The 18,447-nt window shown below is 45.3% G+C and overlaps 1 protein-coding gene across 1 annotated transcript in view; it reads left to right on the top strand.

Annotated features, from left to right (window-relative positions):
• Positions 1–18,447, top strand: part of CCDC33 (coiled-coil domain containing 33) — a 106,435-nt gene that overhangs the window by 67,601 nt on the left and 20,387 nt on the right. Inside the window, exons 13-14 of the mRNA XM_056572758.1 lie at positions 16,548–16,702; positions 16,865–16,913. Of these exons, the coding sequence (XP_056428733.1) occupies positions 16,548–16,702; positions 16,865–16,913 (204 nt within the window). The remainder of the gene's footprint in view (positions 1–16,547; positions 16,703–16,864; positions 16,914–18,447) is intronic.

Here is an 18,447-nt window from a genome sequence, read left to right on the forward strand (position 1 = left end):
GGGCCCCCAACTCTTGATCTCCCCAGTGGACCAATCCAGGGTTGGGGAATGAAGTTGAAGCCAGGGAAGTCCAAGGAGAATTTCCGAGGTGCAATTGGGGAGGACCAAAAGTTCAATCCTCTCGTGATGAGATCCGATGCTCATTAGAAGGGGCTCCGTGCGGAAACGTATGGTACAGTCCAATCTTTCATTGTTTACACAATTGATGTAAAGGGGTCTGGCGAGACTGGTCACTGGGATGTTGAACCTGTTGACGAGAGAGGCCAAAATAAAATTTCCTGCAGATCCAGAGTCCAAGAAGGCCACAGTAGAGAAGGAGAAGGCAGAGGCAGACATCCGCACAGGCACAGTAAGACGTGGAGAAGCAGAGTAGACATCAAGGATTGTCTCACCTTTGTGCGGAGTCAGCGTACGTCTTTCCAGGCGGGGAGGACGGATAGGACAATCCCTCAGGAAGTGTTCGGTACTAGCACAGTACAGGCAGAGGTTCTCCATGCGGCGTCGTGTCCTCTCTTGAGGTGTCAGGCGAGACCGGTCGACCTGCATAGCCTCCACGGCGGGAGGCACAGGAACAGATTGCAGGGGACCAGAGGAGAGAGGAGCCGAGGAGAAGAAACGCCTCGTGCGAACAGAGTCCATATCTTGGCGGAGCTCCTGACGCCTTTCGGAAAAACGCATGTCAATGCGAGTGGCTAGGTGAATAAGTTCATGAAGATTAGCAGGCATTTCTCGTGCGGCCAGAACATCTTTAATGTTGCTGGATAGGCCTTTTTTAAAGGTCGCGCAGAGGGCCTCATTGTTCCAGGATAATTCTGAAGCAAGAGTACGGAATTGTACGGCATACTCGCCAACGGAAGAATTACCCTGGACCAGGTTCAACAGGGCAGTCTCAGCAGAAGAGGCTCGGGCAGGTTCCTCAAAGACACTTCGGATTTCCGAGAAGAAGGAGTGTACGGAGGCAGTGACGGGGTCATTGCGGTCCCAGAGCGGTGTGGCCCAAGACAGGGCTTTTCCAGACAGAAGGCTGACTACGAAAGCCACCTTAGACCTTTCAGTGGGAAACAGGTCCGACATCATCTCCAGATGCAGGGAACATTGGGAAAGAAAGCCACGGCAAAACTTAGAGTCCCCATCAAATTTATCCGGCAAGGATAGGCGTAGACCAGGAGCGGCCACTCGCTGCGGAGGAGGTGCAGGAGCTGGCGGAGGAGATGACTGCTGAAGCTGTGGTAGTAACTGCTGTAGCATAACGGTCAGTTGAGACAGCTGTTGGCCTTGTTGCGCTATCTGTTGTGACTGCTGGGCGACCACCGTGGTGAGGTCAGCGACAACTGGCAGAGGAACTTCAGCGGGATCCATGGCCGGATCTACTGTCACGATGCCGGCTGGCGGGTAGTGGATCCTCTGTGCCAGAGAGGGATTGGCGTGGACCGTGCTAGTGGACCGGTTCTAAGTCACTACTGGTTTTCACCAGAGCCCGCCGCAAAGCGGGATGGTCTTGCTGCGGCGGTAGTGACCAGGTCGTATCCACTAGCAACGGCTCACCTCTCAGGCTGCTGAAGATAGGCGCGGTACAAGGGAGTAGACAGAAGCAAGGTCGGACGTAGCAGAAGGTCGGGGCAGGCAGCAAGGATCGTAGTCAGGGGCAACGGCAGGAGGTCTGGAACACAGGCTAGGAACACACAGGAAACGCTTTCACTGGCACAATGGCAACAAGATCCGGCAAGGAAGTGCAGGGGAAGTGAGGTGATATAGGGAAGTGCACAGGGAAGACACTAATTGGAATCACTGCGCCAATCAGCGGCGCAGTGGCCCTTTAAATCGCAAAGACCCGGCGCGCGCGCGCCCTAGGGAGCGGGGCCGCGCGCGCCGGGACAGGACCGAGGGAGAGCGAGTCAGGTACGGGAGCCGGGGTGCGCATCGCGAGCGGGCGCTACCCGCATCGCGAATCGCATCCCGGCTGGAAGCGGAATCGCAGCGCCCCGGGTCAGTGGATCTGACCGGAGCGCTGCAGCGGGGAGAGTGTAGCGAGCGCTCCGGGGAGGAGCGGGGACCCGGAGCGCTCGGCGTAACAACAATGGCCTCTAGTTAAAATATTTTCAACATACAATGTTTTTTCCTGGACCTTTGTAACTTGAAACTGTATTCAACACACAATGCCAGAACTAGTCCAGATTTGTGGCTTGTGTGAATGGCTGGAAGATCTGATCGATCAGAATGGGCATTTCACTGGTAAACCCCTGTAAAACTGAAGTGCATGCACTGACTTGTTGTCTAGTAGTAACTCCCTATAGTATAGAGTGGCACTGTACCGCTCTTTACCTGTACCAGGACTAGCCACTCCTTTGGACACCTGGTGAGGATGGCTCCATTTTATATCTCTGATATAATTAACATACTGTACAGGACCTTAAATAAGCACCTGCCCTCAATGTACAGAGAGATTTATAGCTTCTAGCAGCTAGTTCTTTATATCTAGGGACCTACTTTATTTGTATTGGCTATGTTGTCATTTTTCTTTAAAATAAAAAATCAAGTATGTTACTGACACTGTAATTAGAATCATGTTCATGTTACTTATATCTGTGTTGACTTTAGTTTTGGCAAGATAACAGATTTGTTGTACTGCTCAGGTCTCCTGCATTCCTCTCCCTAGCAGGGGATGTGTCCCTGAGCAAGCTGCGTCAGCTTTCACTTCCTGACTTTGTGTCTCTCAGTTCCTGCTGCAGGGACTCAGATATTGTGTGTACATTAATACAAACTAATGGGAAGAGACCAATGGATGGATGATGAATTAATGCGCAACTTATAAACAACCAGAGGTGGTCCAAAAAACCCTTGGGATCCCAACCATCAATAGCTATTTACAGGACTTTATTAGGAAGGTCCACAAGGAAATAATAATTAATGAAAAAAAGAGAAAAATGAAAACCACACACTTAAAAACACTGTGTTCAATTAACCACCGTAATTTGCAGGTGATATGGGCTCTACTGACTCCATTATTGATTATTGAATTGTAGGGGACATTTCTGCAGACAATGCCCCTTATCTACTTATTGTTCACACACACACACAGCATGTTAAAACCAGTAGCACTGCCCCCTCAATGTTTCACCACCTAAGTGGCTTTGTCAAGAGACATGTGGGCAATGGCATCCAAGAACGCCAACCTGAGGTTTTATAACCTCCTCTGATGATGTCATTAGAATCTTGTTCCAATCAAATATCGCTCCCATAATCCATGGATAAATTCTCCAATCATTGTTCTCTATATAAAATGATGGACAGCTAAAAAGTCCAAGGGCAGACCTTTATTAGCCTTACCTATCAGGGAATTCCACGTATCTAACCATGATAGGCATAGAGACTGGATGTCCTATGCTGACGTTGCATGTCAACAATGCGCAGGCTGCGCAACATTTTTTTTTTAATATGTTGTAGTACTTATGCACTACAACATATCTCTAATATATATATATATATAATATATATATATATATATATATATATATATATTATTTTTTTTTTTATGGTTTAATTTACATTTCAAAACTGGCCACTAGGGGTCTCCCTCCTAGTGGCCGGCTGCAGCCTGGCGTGACGTCACACTTAAATTCGGACTGATGCTGGCCGGGCATCGGTCCGAATTCAGTCAGGCTGCGCTCGCTCCCTGCCTGTCAATCAGACAGGCGGGAGCGAGCAATTTGAAGGAAGAGGATGCGCGCAGGCTCCCTCGCCTCACACGCCGGCCTCGGCTTCCGGGACAGGTAAAATATTATGCCGAGGGGCTTGCGGGCAGCTCGGCGGGGAGCAGGATGTGCGGCCATCACAGATACGGTGTTCACCTATACAGTATGCCTCCAGTTGTTTCCCCACTACAACTCCCAGCAGGAAGGAAGGAAGGATTCACAAAAAGGCAGAAAATGTAAAACCCTCATTGAGCCCTTGAGGGCTAAGGCTCTGTAATTTATTAATCCATTTTGCCTCAGTACGCAGCAACATGTTATTAAGGTCTCCTCTCCTGGGACCTAATTTACATTTAATAAAACCCCAGAATTGTATCTCCCTTATGGGTTTCCCACATGTGCCTGGCCAGTGGTGTATCCTTTCCCACATGCCTCTTGACAAAGCCACTTAGGTGGTGAAACGTTGAGGGGGACATTGTTACTGGTTTTAATCTGCTGTGTGCGTTATCAATAAGTAGATAAGGGACATTGTCTGCAGAAATGTCCCCAACAATTCAATAAGCAATAATGGAGCCAGTAGAGCCCATACCACCTGTAAATTATGGTAGTTAATTGTACACAGAGTTTTTAAGTGTGTGGTTTTCATTTTTTCTCCTTTTTTCTATTAATTATTATTTTGTTGTGGACCTTCCTAATAAAGTCCTATAAATAGTTCTTGATGGTTGGGAACCCAAGGGTTTTTTGGACCACCTCTGGTGGTTTATAAGTTGCGCATTAATTCACCCTCCAACCATTGGTCTCTTCCAATTAGTTTGTATCAGATACACTTGAGCTCAAGATATCAGTAAAGACAAAGTTTGTGTGTGTTCATGTCCACAGTCATGCCTATGGTTTAAAATAAAATTAAATATTATTATAATTTGTACAGATGAAAAAAAGACATAATGTATGTGTTACGCCTAGCGCTCCGGGTCCCCGCTCCTCCCCGGAGCGCTCACGGCGTCTTTCTCCCTGCAGCTCCCCGGTCAGTCCCGCTGACCGGGAGCGCTGCACTGTCATGGCCGTCGGGGATGCGATTCGCACAGCGGGACGCGCCCGCTCGCGAATCGCATCCCAGGTCACTTACCCGTCCCGGTCCCCTGCTGTCATGTGCTGGCGCGCGCGGCTCCGCTCTCTAGGGCGCGCGCGCGCCAGCTCTCTGAGGCTTAAAGGGCCAGTGCACCAATGATTGGTGCCTGGCCCAATTAGCTTAATTGGCTTCCACCTGCTCCCTGGCTATATCTGATCTCCTCCCTTGCACTCCCTTGCCGGATCTTGTTGCCTTGTGCCAGTGAAAGCGTTTAGTGTGTCCAAAGCCTGTGTACCTGAACTTCTGCTATCCATCCTGACTACGAACCTTGCCGCCTGCCCCCGACCTTCTGCTACGTCTGACCTTGCCTCTGCCTTGTCCTTCTGTCCCACGCCTTCTCAGCAGTCAGCGAGGTTGAGCCGTTGCTAGTGGATACGACCTGGTTGCTACTGCCGCAGCAAGACCATCCCGCTTTGCGGCGGGCTCTGGTGAAAACCAGTAGCCTCTTAGAACCGGTCCACTAGCACGGTCCACGCCAAGCCCTCGCTGACACAGCGGATCCACAACCCGTAAGCCGAATCGTGACAGTAGATCCGGCCATGGATCCCGCTGAGGTGCCGCTGCCAAGTCTCGCTGATCTTCCCACGGTGGTCGCTCAGCAATCGCAGCAGATTGCCCAACAAGGACAGCAGCTGTCGCAGTTGACCGCCATGTTACAGCAACTTCTGCCTCTGCTACAGCAGCAACCATCTCCTCCGCCAGCTCCTGCACCTCCTCCGCAGCGAGTGGCCGCTCCTAACCTCCGCTTGTCCCTGCCGGACAAATTTGATGGGGACTCTAAACTCTGCCGTGGATTTTTGTCTCAGTGTTCCCTGCATATGGAGATGTTGTCGGACTTGTTTCCTTCAGAACGGTCTAAGGTGGCGTTCGTAGTAAGCCTTCTTTCAGGAAAGGCCTTGTCTTGGGCCACACCGCTCTGGGACCGCAATGATCCTGCCACAGCCACAGTCCAGGCCTTCTTCGCTGAACTCCGGAGTGTCTTCGAGGAGCCAGCCCGAGCTTCTTCTGCCGAGACTGCCCTGTTGAACCTGGTCCAGGGTAATTCTTCAGTGGGCGAGTACGCCATCCAATTTCGTACTCTTGCTTCCGAGTTATCATGGAATAACGAGGCTCTCTGCGCGACCTTTAAAAAAGGCCTATCCAGTCGCATCAAGGATGTGCTGGCCGCACGAGAGATTCCTGCCAACCTCCAAGAACTCATCCATTTGGCTACCCGCATTGACATGCGTTTTTCTGAGCGACACCAAGAGCTCCGCCAGGAAAAAGACTTAGATCTCTGGGCACCTCTCCCACAGCATCCTTTGCAGTCTACGCCTGGGCCTCCCGCCGAGGAGGCCATGCAAGTGAATCGGTCTCGCCTGACCCAGGAAGAAAGGAATCGCCGTAGAGAAGAAAATCTCTGTCTGTACTGTGCCAGTACCGAGCATTTCTTGGTGGATTGCCCTATCCGTCCTCCACGCCTGGGAAACGCACGCACCCAGCTCACGTGGGTGTGGCGTCTCTTGGCTCTAAGTCTGCTCCTCCACGTCTCAGGGTGCCCGTGCGGATCTCTTCTTCAGCCAACTCCTCCCTCTCAGCTGTGGCCTGCTTGGACTCTGGTGCCTCTGGAAATTTTATATTGGAGTCCTTTGTGAATAAATTCAGCATCCCGGTGACCCGTCTCGTCAAGCCGCTCTACATTTCCGCGGTCAACGGAGCCAGATTGGACTGCACCGTGCGTTACCGCACAGAACCCCTCCTCATGTCTATTGGACCCCACCTCGAGAGGATTGAGCTCTTCGTTCTCCCCGGCTGTACCTCTGAGGTCCTCCTCGGTCTGCCATGGCTCCGGCTTCATTCGCCCACCCTTGATTGGACCACCGGGGAGATCAAGTACTGGGACTCTGCCTGCCACAGGAAGTGCCTCTCCCCCCCTCCCAGTCCCGTCAGGCAAGCCTCTGTGCCTCCTCATGGCTCCCGTCCTTGTGTCTCCCTGCCCCGTGCCAAGCTTCACCCTCTGCCCTCCCTCCCCATTCCTACTCCTGCTGTACTGCCTGCCATTGAGGAAACCATCCATTCTTTCCCGGTGTCCTCATCCCAGGGGAGGCAGTCACCGGACAAAAAAAAGGGGAGACCTAAGGGGGGGGGGGGTACTGTTACGCCTAGCGCTCCGGGTCCCCGCTCCTCCCCGGAGCGCTCACGGCGTCTTTCTCCCTGCAGCTCCCCGGTCAGTCCCGCTGACCGGGAGCGCTGCACTGTCATGGCCGTCGGGGATGCGATTCGCACAGCGGGACGCGCCCGCTCGCGAATCGCATCCCAGGTCACTTACCCGTCCCGGTCCCCTGCTGTCATGTGCTGGCGCGCGCGGCTCCGCTCTCTAGGGCGCGCGCGCGCCAGCTCTCTGAGGCTTAAAGGGCCAGTGCACCAATGATTGGTGCCTGGCCCAATTAGCTTAATTGGCTTCCACCTGCTCCCTGGCTATATCTGATCTCCTCCCTTGCACTCCCTTGCCGGATCTTGTTGCCTTGTGCCAGTGAAAGCGTTTAGTGTGTCCAAAGCCTGTGTACCTGAACTTCTGCTATCCATCCTGACTACGAACCTTGCCGCCTGCCCCCGACCTTCTGCTACGTCTGACCTTGCCTCTGCCTTGTCCTTCTGTCCCACGCCTTCTCAGCAGTCAGCGAGGTTGAGCCGTTGCTAGTGGATACGACCTGGTTGCTACTGCCGCAGCAAGACCATCCCGCTTTGCGGCGGGCTCTGGTGAAAACCAGTAGCCTCTTAGAACCGGTCCACTAGCACGGTCCACGCCAAGCCCTCGCTGACACAGCGGATCCACAACCCGTAAGCCGAATCGTGACAGTATGTTTATCAAGTTCAACCAAGGGTGAGGAAAAGATGCTTAGGAAGGGAGTGGTGTGGGTAACTGTACAACTATGCCTCCCCATATTGATACAGATTAAGACAATAAATCCATAAGGCATTAACCAATCTGCCCTCACAATTCCCTCCTGATTCCAAGAGTGATCAGACTTTGTAATTTTAAACATTGCTAGTAGTCCCCTTGGGGTTTGCAAAGCTAAAATGCACATATGTACAATGGGGCAAAAAATATTTAGTCAGCCACTAATTGTGCAAGTTCTCCGACTTAAAAAGATGAGAGAGGCCTGTAATTTTAATCATAGGTATACCTCAACTAAGAGAGACATAATGAGAAAAAAAGTATTTTTTAAGTGTATTTTAGCCAAAACCTAAAGATGTGCTCTTTTTTTTTAGTGCTTGGACCCACTCCTGATTTTGGCTAAAACTATTGACTGAAATAATAACCTAATACTAAATAAAAATCAAAATACTGAACATGAATACAGCCTAAGGTATACCTACATATACTATAAATAGACAGTATTGGGGGCCTAATGTCTTCCTGTCACAATTTCCCAGTCCCTCTGAAAGAGCGTAACTTTGCATATGAATTGTAGCTGTTCTCCAGAAGGAAAAGAGTTTGCTCTTTGATGTCACCTATTGGAGGTATCTTCACTGTGGACCATGTAAAGAGTCTTGAATCTCTATGAAAAGGAAGAGTTCTCCAACTGTAGACAACTGTTTAGGGATTCCTGCCCTTATCAGTAAAGATCATCTTGTTGGCTTTCTGGTACAAGGGATACCAGGCTAATTGGTGCCGCCATTGCTCCATTCTTCCTCTGTAGGACTTGTGAACATTGCTGTATGCTAAGTGTCTTAAATGCCCATTCTTAATACACTTGCACCTCATTTATCACCACTTGTGACCTTGTTTTGGCATTGTTTGCTAGACATCCCATCCCCTAGGACACAACATCTAACCCGCTACGTCCCCCCCCCCCCCCCCGATCTCCATGCAGACACCCGGCATTCTGAATATTATGTTTAGAACGCTGGGGCCGTGGTTGTGACGTCATGGAGATCAATGGGGGGGGGGTCCCAGCGGCCAGACCCCCATGATCAGACATCTTATCCCCTATCCTTTGCATAGGGGATAAGATGTGTAGCAACGGAGTACCCCTTTAACTACCAGGTAAACGTGGACCACTATTTTCATCTTTCTTTGACGTTTTTATAGTTAATAAATTTAAGAATGCACAAAAAGGTAATTTGTATGTTTTTAAAGGTTTGTATCGTCTGATATTTTCAGGGCATTGAACATGCCATGCTCTATTTTTACTACATCTCATTCTTATGGGAAAGTGGAGATGGTTCCAAGAAGAAGAGAATGTTTAAATATTTCTAAAGAAGGGTGTGGAGTGCTGAAAGAAAAGACACGTCGTCTGTTATAACTTCTCTCATTGTATCAGATAGTGTAACTACTGTTCCTAAGAAACCCAACATCTTATAATAAATGTGTTTTTCTAAGAAACAGCTTTTATATAACCTCAAAACTGTTTTTATATTCAACAAAAAATGTTATTATACTAGAACTCTCCCATGTTAGTGTAAGGATTTCTAGAATCCTATTTTCTTAAGCCTCTGTCTGCCAAATATTTAACTGGTGCATAAAGTAAGGTACCATGAAAGTAGTAACATTCTTATTTGCACCTATTATCGCTTACAAAAAAGATACATGTCCATCAAGTTCTACCTTTCACAGATCAAACTGTTTGGTCTAGAGAACAGCAGACCTTAGATCTACCAAATATAAGTTGGAAGGAATAGGTGACAGATGAAAGGTAGTTTGACTATAAGATCAGACAACACATTTGTTTGTAGTGTGCAACAAAGAAGAAACAGGTTTTCATTGGGACTATAGACACAAAACACGCATTAGGCATAATATTTGATTGTTGTGATGTTTCTGTAATGACCCGACATTTTTATCCACACACACTGAAATCCATATACAGTGGTCCGTCAAGTTACAATATTAATTGGTTCCAGGACGGCCATTGTATGTGGAAACCATTGTATGTTGAGACCATAACCATAAGCCCCCAAAATGTCATCCAAAAAATAGGAAAAAGTGAGAATTAAAGAAAAATAAGTAGATAACTAATATAGATGAATCAAGTCCTTATATATATATATAAAAGTAATACAGATCTACTGGGAGCTGTAAATCACTGTCTGTCAGTGTTTCCCAAGCAGGGAGCCTCCAGCTGTTGCAAAACTACAACTCCCAGCATGCCCGGACAGCCAAAGGCTGTCCGGGTATGATGGGAGATGTAGTTTTGCAACAGCTGGGGGTGCCCTGCTTGGGAAACACTGGTCTATGTAGAGGACAGGAGCTTCTTCAGGGTCCTGTGCAGTACACGCAGTGTCCTAAAAAAGTAACATGCAGTCGCCCTCACCTGGTGTCCAAAGGAGCAGCTAACCCTGCGACAGGTAAAGAGTACAGAACATGTAATACCTCCCTGTACTGTAGGGGGCGCTACCAGACACCAGTCAGTGCATGCACTTCAGTAATACAGGTAAAGAGTACAGAACATGTAATACCTCCCTGTACTGTAGGGGGCGCTACCAGACACCAGTCAGTGCATACACTTCAGTAATACAGGTAAAGAGTACAGAACATGTAATACCTCCCTGTACTGTAGAGGGCGCTACCAGACACCAGTCAGTGCATACACTTCAGTAATACAGGTAAAGTGTACAGAACATGTAATACCTCCCTGTACTGTAGGGGGCGCTACCAGACACCAGTCAGTGCATACACTTCAGTAATACAGGGGTTTTACCAGTGAATGCCCATTCTGATTGGTCCGTTCTTCCAGCCATTGACACGTTTCACAGATCTGGGCTGTCCGTACATTGTACGTTGAGTCTGGTTTCAACATACAATGGTCTAGAATAGACCATTGTATGTTGAAACTATTGTATGTTGAGGCCATTGTAAGTTGAGGGATCACTGTACATAGCCAGAAATGCTAATTTTGTTTCTATCGCAAAACAGAAGAAAGAGCAATGAAAATGTTGCATGCACTCCCAAAATGGTAACTTGTCCTCTGAACAAGCACAGTTGTCCTGTCATTCCTTATCCCCGATTATTTTCGCTTTACATACATCTTTTCACTGACATTATCTGCCTTTTTGGGGATTTCTGAATTAGAAATCTCCTGTGACTACTGAGCAAGCCGGTTATAATGGCATGTTCATAAGAAAAGAGACGAAAACTCATTACACCGAGCTGAAATTGGTCAGAGACTGGTCCAGATCTCTTGGGACCGCTAGAGCTTGTTATCTATGGCTGGATTCATGCCATGTTTGACTATGATTTTTAATGTAATAGCAAAAGTTTCATTTTTTTTAAATAGAAATGAGTTGCTTACGTGTAGGGCACATATTTTGAATACACATGTCTGAACATGTCAATGAAGCCTTAGGCTACAATTACATCACATTTTAGGGCTCTGGCAATTTGAAAACCGGCTGCTGCCGTATCCCTACCGGACCTGTGCAGTCCCCCATTCATGTCAATGAGCCGAATGGAGTTGGCTGTTGCTGTACGAAAAACCAAGGGCTGCTGCGGTTACAGTCCGGCAATAAAAATTGATACGGTTCAAAAATGAACCGACTGGAGTCACTTGCTGACTCCGTTCAGCTCATTGACATGAATGGGGTACAGCATAAGCCCGGCTACTGGATCCCAAAATGGTGTGAATGCACTCTTTTATGGACAATTTATTGAATCTCAAAACACTAAACATTTCATGGTGACATTGGAAAACTACTGCTCTATTGTAACTTCCAGCCAGAGGAGCACCACTGATGATGTGAGATCAGAGCTTCATCCTCATGCAGTATCCAGCTTTGCCTTCACAAGGATATACAGTCCATCCTTATACTTTTGCACATTTGCAATTTAGGGAGATTTATGGCTGGGTACCTACACTACTAGCTTATGACTGGTATGTAAAGACAGGTTAAACTCCATGCAGATTTTGATTTAGATCTGTAGAAATCCACTTGGAATCCAGTTTCCATTGTCTTTAAAGAGGTTCTCCGGTGCTTAAACATCTTATCCCCTATCCAAAGGATAGGGGATAAGATGCCTGATCGTGGGAGTCCCGCCGCTGGGGACCCCCCGGGATCATGCACGCGGCACCCCGTTTGTAATCAGTCCCCGGAGCGTGTTCGCTCCGGGACTGATTACCGGCGACTACAGATCGGGCGGCGTGTGACGTCACGCCTGCGCCGGCGTGCGACATCACGCTCCACCCCGCAATGCAAGCCTACGGGAGGGGGTGTGATAGCTATCACGCCCCCTCCCGTAGGCTTGCATTGAGGGGCAGAGCGTGACGTCACACGCCGGCGCAGGCGTGACGTCACACACCGCCCGATCTGTAGTCGCCGGTAATTTCTATTCCAAAGATATTAATTATATTTTTTTTCCCTCACATTTTCAAAGGGCTTTGAAAATATGAAAATATGTGAGAGTTTATTTTTGTGCCACTTTTTTTTTTGTGCCAGATTTTGTGCCACAATTGTTTTGTTGCCGCCATATTGGATTTTGTTGTGCCAAAATCGGCACTTTTGGCACCAAAATTTCACATCCTGTAAAATTCTGGGTGAAGCATCTCACAAAATATTCCATGGTTTCTAGTGCCCAGACAAGCGATAACTGTATAAATAAAACATTTCTAGGGCTTAAATGTGAGTTCAGGTGCAGTGACCATGAAAACATTTTTTTTTTATAACATTCTCTAATAATAATTATTTATTTTTCAATAATTGATGAAAAACGCCTTTTCCCAAAAAAAAACCTAAAGAAAAACAAAAACAAAAAAACTACAAATTTTGATGTAAAATGGACTCTCACCCCTTTGAAAATATCATGTAAAACATGACATTTACACAGCCACGCCAACTTTAGCAAAACTGGTGTGACTAGTGTAAACCTTGGATAATTCTCATGTTAAACACTGAGTGTCTGATTTTGCGCGAAACACAACATTTTTGATGTAAAGAGTTTTGAATATGACCCCCATATATTTCAGGCTAGCTACGCCTGCCTGTAACACTATGTTTTTGATGGATTATTTGTTGAATGTTTTTCAAGTTTTCTAAAAATGGAGTGCTGTATTGAATTTATTTATTTTTTATCTATCTTTCTATGTAATTCAAATACGTCCAAAGAGAGCAGCACAATCCTAAAAAAGTGTGCAGGTGCAAGCAGCTCATAACCCTGTTCTCATGCATTGGATGAAATACAAAACTACACTTTTTTTTTTTTTACAAATTTTTGAGTGCTCCTGTTTTTTACTTGTTGCTATTTATCGATCTATCTATCTATCATCTATCTATCTATCAATCATCTATCTATCCATCCATCCATCTACACTGCAACATAAATCTGTATTCATCTGACATCTGATGGGGCTCATTTGTTTAACCCCTTAACGACGCAGGACGTAAATGTACATCCTGGTGATGTGGTACTTAATGCACCAGGACGTACATTTATGTCCTGAGCATAACCGCGTACATCGGAGCGATGCCAGCATCATGCGCGGCAGGTCCCGGCTGTGGATCGCAGCCAGGGACCCGCCGGTAATGGCGGACACCTGCGATCCCGCGGATGTCCGCCATTAACCCCTCAGATGCCGTGATCAATACAGATCACGACATCTGCAGCATCGCGGTCACTTAACAGGATGATCGAATCGCCGCAGCGCTGCCGCGGCGATCCGTTCATCCTGCATGGCAGACGGAGGTCCCCTCACCTGGCTCCGCTGCCTTCCGGGAGTCTTCTGCTCTGATCTGCCTTACCGCAGACCAGAGCAGAAGATGACCGATAACCCTGATCAGTGCTGTGTCCTATACATAGCACTGCACAGGATTAGCAATCGAGTGGTTGCTATGAATAGTCCCCTATGGGGACTATAAGAGTGTAAAAATAAAAGTAATAAAAGTAAAAAAATAGAGTAAAATAAATGTGGAAAACCCCCTCCCCCAATAAAAACGTAAATTGTCCCATTTTTCCTATTTTACCCCCAAAAAGTGTAAAAAAAAATTTTTATATACATATTTGGTATCGCCACTTGTGTAAATATCCAAACTACTAAAATAAAATGTAAATGATCCTGTACGGTGAACGGCGTGAATGTAAAAAAAAAAAAGTCCAAAATAGCAGCTTTTTTATAACATTTTATTCCCGAAAAAATTTATAAAAAATGTAATAAAAGTTTTGCATAAGCAAATATGGTATTAATAAAAAGTACAGATCACGGCGCATCTATCAATCATCTATCTATCCATCCATCCATCTACACTGCAACATAAATCTGTATTCATCTGACATCTGATGGGGCTCATTTGTTTAACCCCTTAACGACGCAGGACGTAAATGTACATCCTGGTGATGTGGTACTTAATGCACCAGGACGTACATTTATGTCCTGAGCATAACCGCGTACATCGGAGCGATGCCAGCATCATGCGCGGCAGGTCCCGGCTGTGGATCGCAGCCAGGGACCCGCCGGTAATGGCGGACACCTGCGATCCCGCGGATGTCCGCCATTAACCCCTCAGATGCCGTGATCAATACAGATCACGACATCTGCAGCATCGCGGTCACTTAACAGGATGATCGAATCGCCCGCAGCGCTGCCGCGGCGATCCGTTCATCCTGCATGGCAGACGGAGGTCCCCTCACCTGGCTCCGCTGCCTTCCGGGAGTCTTCTGCTCTGATCTGCCTTACCGCAGACCAGAGCAGAAGATGACCGATAACCCTGATCAGTGCTGTGTCCTATACATAGCACTGCACAGGATTAGCAATCGAGTGGTTGCTATGAATAGTCCCCTATGGGGACTATAAGAGTGTAAAAATAAAAGTAATAAAAGTAAAAAAATAGAGTAAAATAAATGTGGAAAACCCCCTCCCCCAATAAAAACGTAAATTGTCCCATTTTTCCTATTTTACCCCCAAAAAGTGTAAAAAAAAAATTTTATATACATATTTGGTATCGCCACTTGTGTAAATATCCAAACTACTAAAATAAAATGTAAATGATCCTGTACGGTGAACGGCGTGAATGTAAAAAAAAAAAAGTCCAAAATAGCAGCTTTTTTATAACATTTTATTCCCGAAAAAATTTATAAAAAATGTAATAAAAGTTTTGCATAAGCAAATATGGTATTAATAAAAAGTACAGATCACGGCGCAAAAAATGAGCCCTCATACCACCGCTTATACGGAAAAATAAAAAAGTTATAGGTCTTCAAAATAGGGGGATTTTAAACGTACTAATTTGGTTAAAAAGTTTGCAATTTTTTTTAAGCGCAACAGTAATAGAAAAGTGTATAATCATGGGTATCATTTTAATCGTATTGACCAAGAGAATAAAAAACACATGTCATTTTTACCATAAATTGTACAGCGTGAAAACAAAATCTCCCAAAATTTCCAAAAATGCGTTTTTTTTTTAATTTCCCCACACAAATAGTATTTTTTGGTTGCGCCATACATTTTATGGTAAAGTTAGTGATGCCATTACAACGGACAACTGGTCGCGCAAAAAACAAGCCCTCATACTAGTCTGCGGATGAAAATATAAAAGAGTTATGATTTTTTGAAGGGGAGGAGGAAAAAACGAAAACGTATAAATAAAATTGTCTTAGTCCTTAAGGTCCAAATGGGCTGAGTCCATAAGGGGTTAATTTCCATACATGGAAGCTTCAATTTTAAGAGCGCTGGTGTATATGTGTGTATATATACATTTGCCTTTTCTGGTTGTCTCTATTTTGTTTGCTTCTTTGCTTAAATTCATGTTATTTGAAGAACTGTCATAGTCGTCAATGAGTGGAGGGAATATATATGAATTACTGACAGACTAACTAGACAGATCACATGGTTATAATCTCATTCTTATGCCTAATGATCATATGTCTGCCTAAAAATTGTGCCTGATACATCAGCAATATTGCCAGGATTCGTTGCATTGTCTCCAGACAGACCAGTGTCCAAGTCCTGCCCTCTTCCTCTTGGTGACAGTTTCCAGGGAGATGTGGTGTTGTGACAACCTGCCTGCGCAGCTAGGTGTCCATGAAAGAAGTGTTAGGGGATTAATCATATTTTGAGGAAAAACCAGTTTTAGAGATAGGTAATGTGACACTGGATGGATAGGAAGGTGTCTATGTGGAATGAATCCGTATAGATAGATATAAGTAGACAGATACTGTGTAAGGAGGGACGGAATTAGAAGTAAATAAGGAGGTGGACAGGGTGTGGATGTTCAGCTGCATTCCAAGTGTTCCCTAAGCCTATTGACTGTCCTACAAACTGGCTACTTTACAAAAGGTGAGTACTATAAGAGAGCTGAAGCTGTGGTTGCTATTTGGTGAGGGGAGGAGGGTGTGTGTTTGGGTTAGTAACACTTACCTCTCTAGGAGACTGGGGAGAATTATGTTTGGTTATCTCCCATTAGTATAGGGTTGAGGGCACAGCTATACTTCCTGTATCACAACAGATGAGCATTCACCTCTTTGGAACATATAGCGTAACATAGGAAAATGACTAATGTCTTTATGCTAGAAAAGTATACACAATAGCACATGCCGATTACTTTTACCTGGCACATTCTGATACATAAGCTTCTGTATAGGTCAAGTTCACACCACCAAGTTGGTTAGGGTAGGAGGGCTTGTTGATTCTCATGCATGGAGAGCTTTTATAGACCATACTCTTCCTCTGTAAGTATGACCATTTGTTGTGTCTTTCAGTCTAAATGATTGTAAACGTTCTGTGGTCATTTTCTCACTTGGCCCTTCTCTTTATTTTTAGCTCCAGAATGATGTACCTTCTTTGCCCTCCTACAATGCTCTGGCTGATATCCTCCCAGACCCATGGGTCCAAGACACAGCAAGAAAACGGCGGTCTTCTGACCCAGCGGATCCTTCAAAACAGTCGGGCACCAACCTCGCTCCCCAATACCTGAGGTAAAACCTGTAACCCCAAGGTCAGATTACAGGGCCAAGCCAGGAACCAAATGCTCTTATCAATGAGTGAAGAACCAGTCAGGATTTCAACTAAAATGGAAATAATGATACTCATACACCTGCAGGCTACACTTCAGCTGAAATATTTCTGATTTCTTCTAGCAATACCATGGAAGTGTCTGAGGACCCTGTGAAGCAACATCAGGAACAAGTAAGTGGAGAGTCAGTGTACATATTGTCATAAATCCATCAACTGATGATATATCGAAAAAGGCCCGCATAAAAGACGCATTTATTTCCCTAAATGCTATTATTTTTTGACATGGGACAGAAAGAAAAAATATTATTCTTTTTCTATACAATTTGTATGAAGAAACAAAGAGCAATGATCTCCATGTGAATACACACTTCCCGTGCCCTTCCCAGCAAAATACCAAGCTTATATCAACAGCTGTTACTGAATTCAATAGAGCGAGAACATTGATTCTTAATCTGGAATGTCTGATGTCTTTATGGCAGTGATTTATTCTAGACTTATATAGGCTTTCATTAAAGGAAACAGTTATTAGGACTGTTAATATTTTGTACAATCCGCTCTCTTTTTATACCTTATATATGATGTCGATGTGAGAAATAGATTTTTATGCCTTCTAATAGTGGTTGATATATATATACCTTGTATGCTAAATGTAAGGTATAAGATCACCCTCTTCTGGCCTAAATTGGCACTGCAGTCATTTTCACCTTCTTTAAGCTGCAAAAGTCTGGCATACTAGTTATGCTTCATGTGGACTGCAAAGCCATATTATGGACAAGGCACCTATGTAGCCAGCCATAACATGATCATGCTACAAGTTAGCCCGGTAGAATATCCTGTGTAGAAAGATATCCTATCGTGCCATTGTGATCATGTTCGAATGTGTACTATATATACTCCGTTAGTTGCGTGGTCTTCCCTGGAAGCAATTCCTCTGATGAAACAAGTCTCTGCCCATAGATTTCTATGGGGTATATTCCTGAACCACTTAAATTACCTCTATAATAATCTTATAAACATTAGCCTTGTAAAAAAAAAAATACATTACAGTCTGCGACAAAAACTCTCTAGTTTGCCCATTGCAGCAAATCCCAGCTCAGGTTTCATTTTACCAAAAGTCATTAAGATATGTAAGCTGAAATTTGATTGGTTGTTAAACCATTTTTTCTTACAGACAGAGTGATAAATCTGGGCCAATATTTTAAAGGGGTACTCTGCCCTTACAAATCTTATCTTTGAGGTATTCTAAGTACAGTATTGAGCACCATCAGGAAGTTAAAGGGGTTATCCAGGAAAAAAAAATTTTTTATAGATCAACTGGCTCCAGAAAGTTAAACAGATTTGCAAATTACTTCTATTAAAAAATCTTCATCCTTTCAGTACTTATGAGCTGCTGAAGTTGAGTTGTTGTTTTCTGTTTAAGTGCTCTCTGATGACACCTGTCTCGGGAACTTTCCAGAGTAGAAGTAAATCCCCATAGCAAACCTCTTCTACTCTGTGCAGTTCCCGAGACAAGCAGAGATGTCAGCAGAGAGCACTGTTGCCAGACAGAAAAAAAAACAACTCAACTTCAGCAACTGATAATTATTGGAAGGATTAAGATTTTTTAATAGAAGCAATTTACAAAACTTTTCTGGAGCCAGTTGATATTCAAAAAAAAAAATAAGTTTTTTCCTGGAATACCTCTTTAACCAGGTTATGGTAAATT

This window comes from Hyla sarda, chromosome 4 (assembly GCF_029499605.1).
Source record: "Hyla sarda isolate aHylSar1 chromosome 4, aHylSar1.hap1, whole genome shotgun sequence".
Lineage (NCBI taxonomy): Eukaryota > Metazoa > Chordata > Amphibia > Anura > Hylidae > Hyla > Hyla sarda.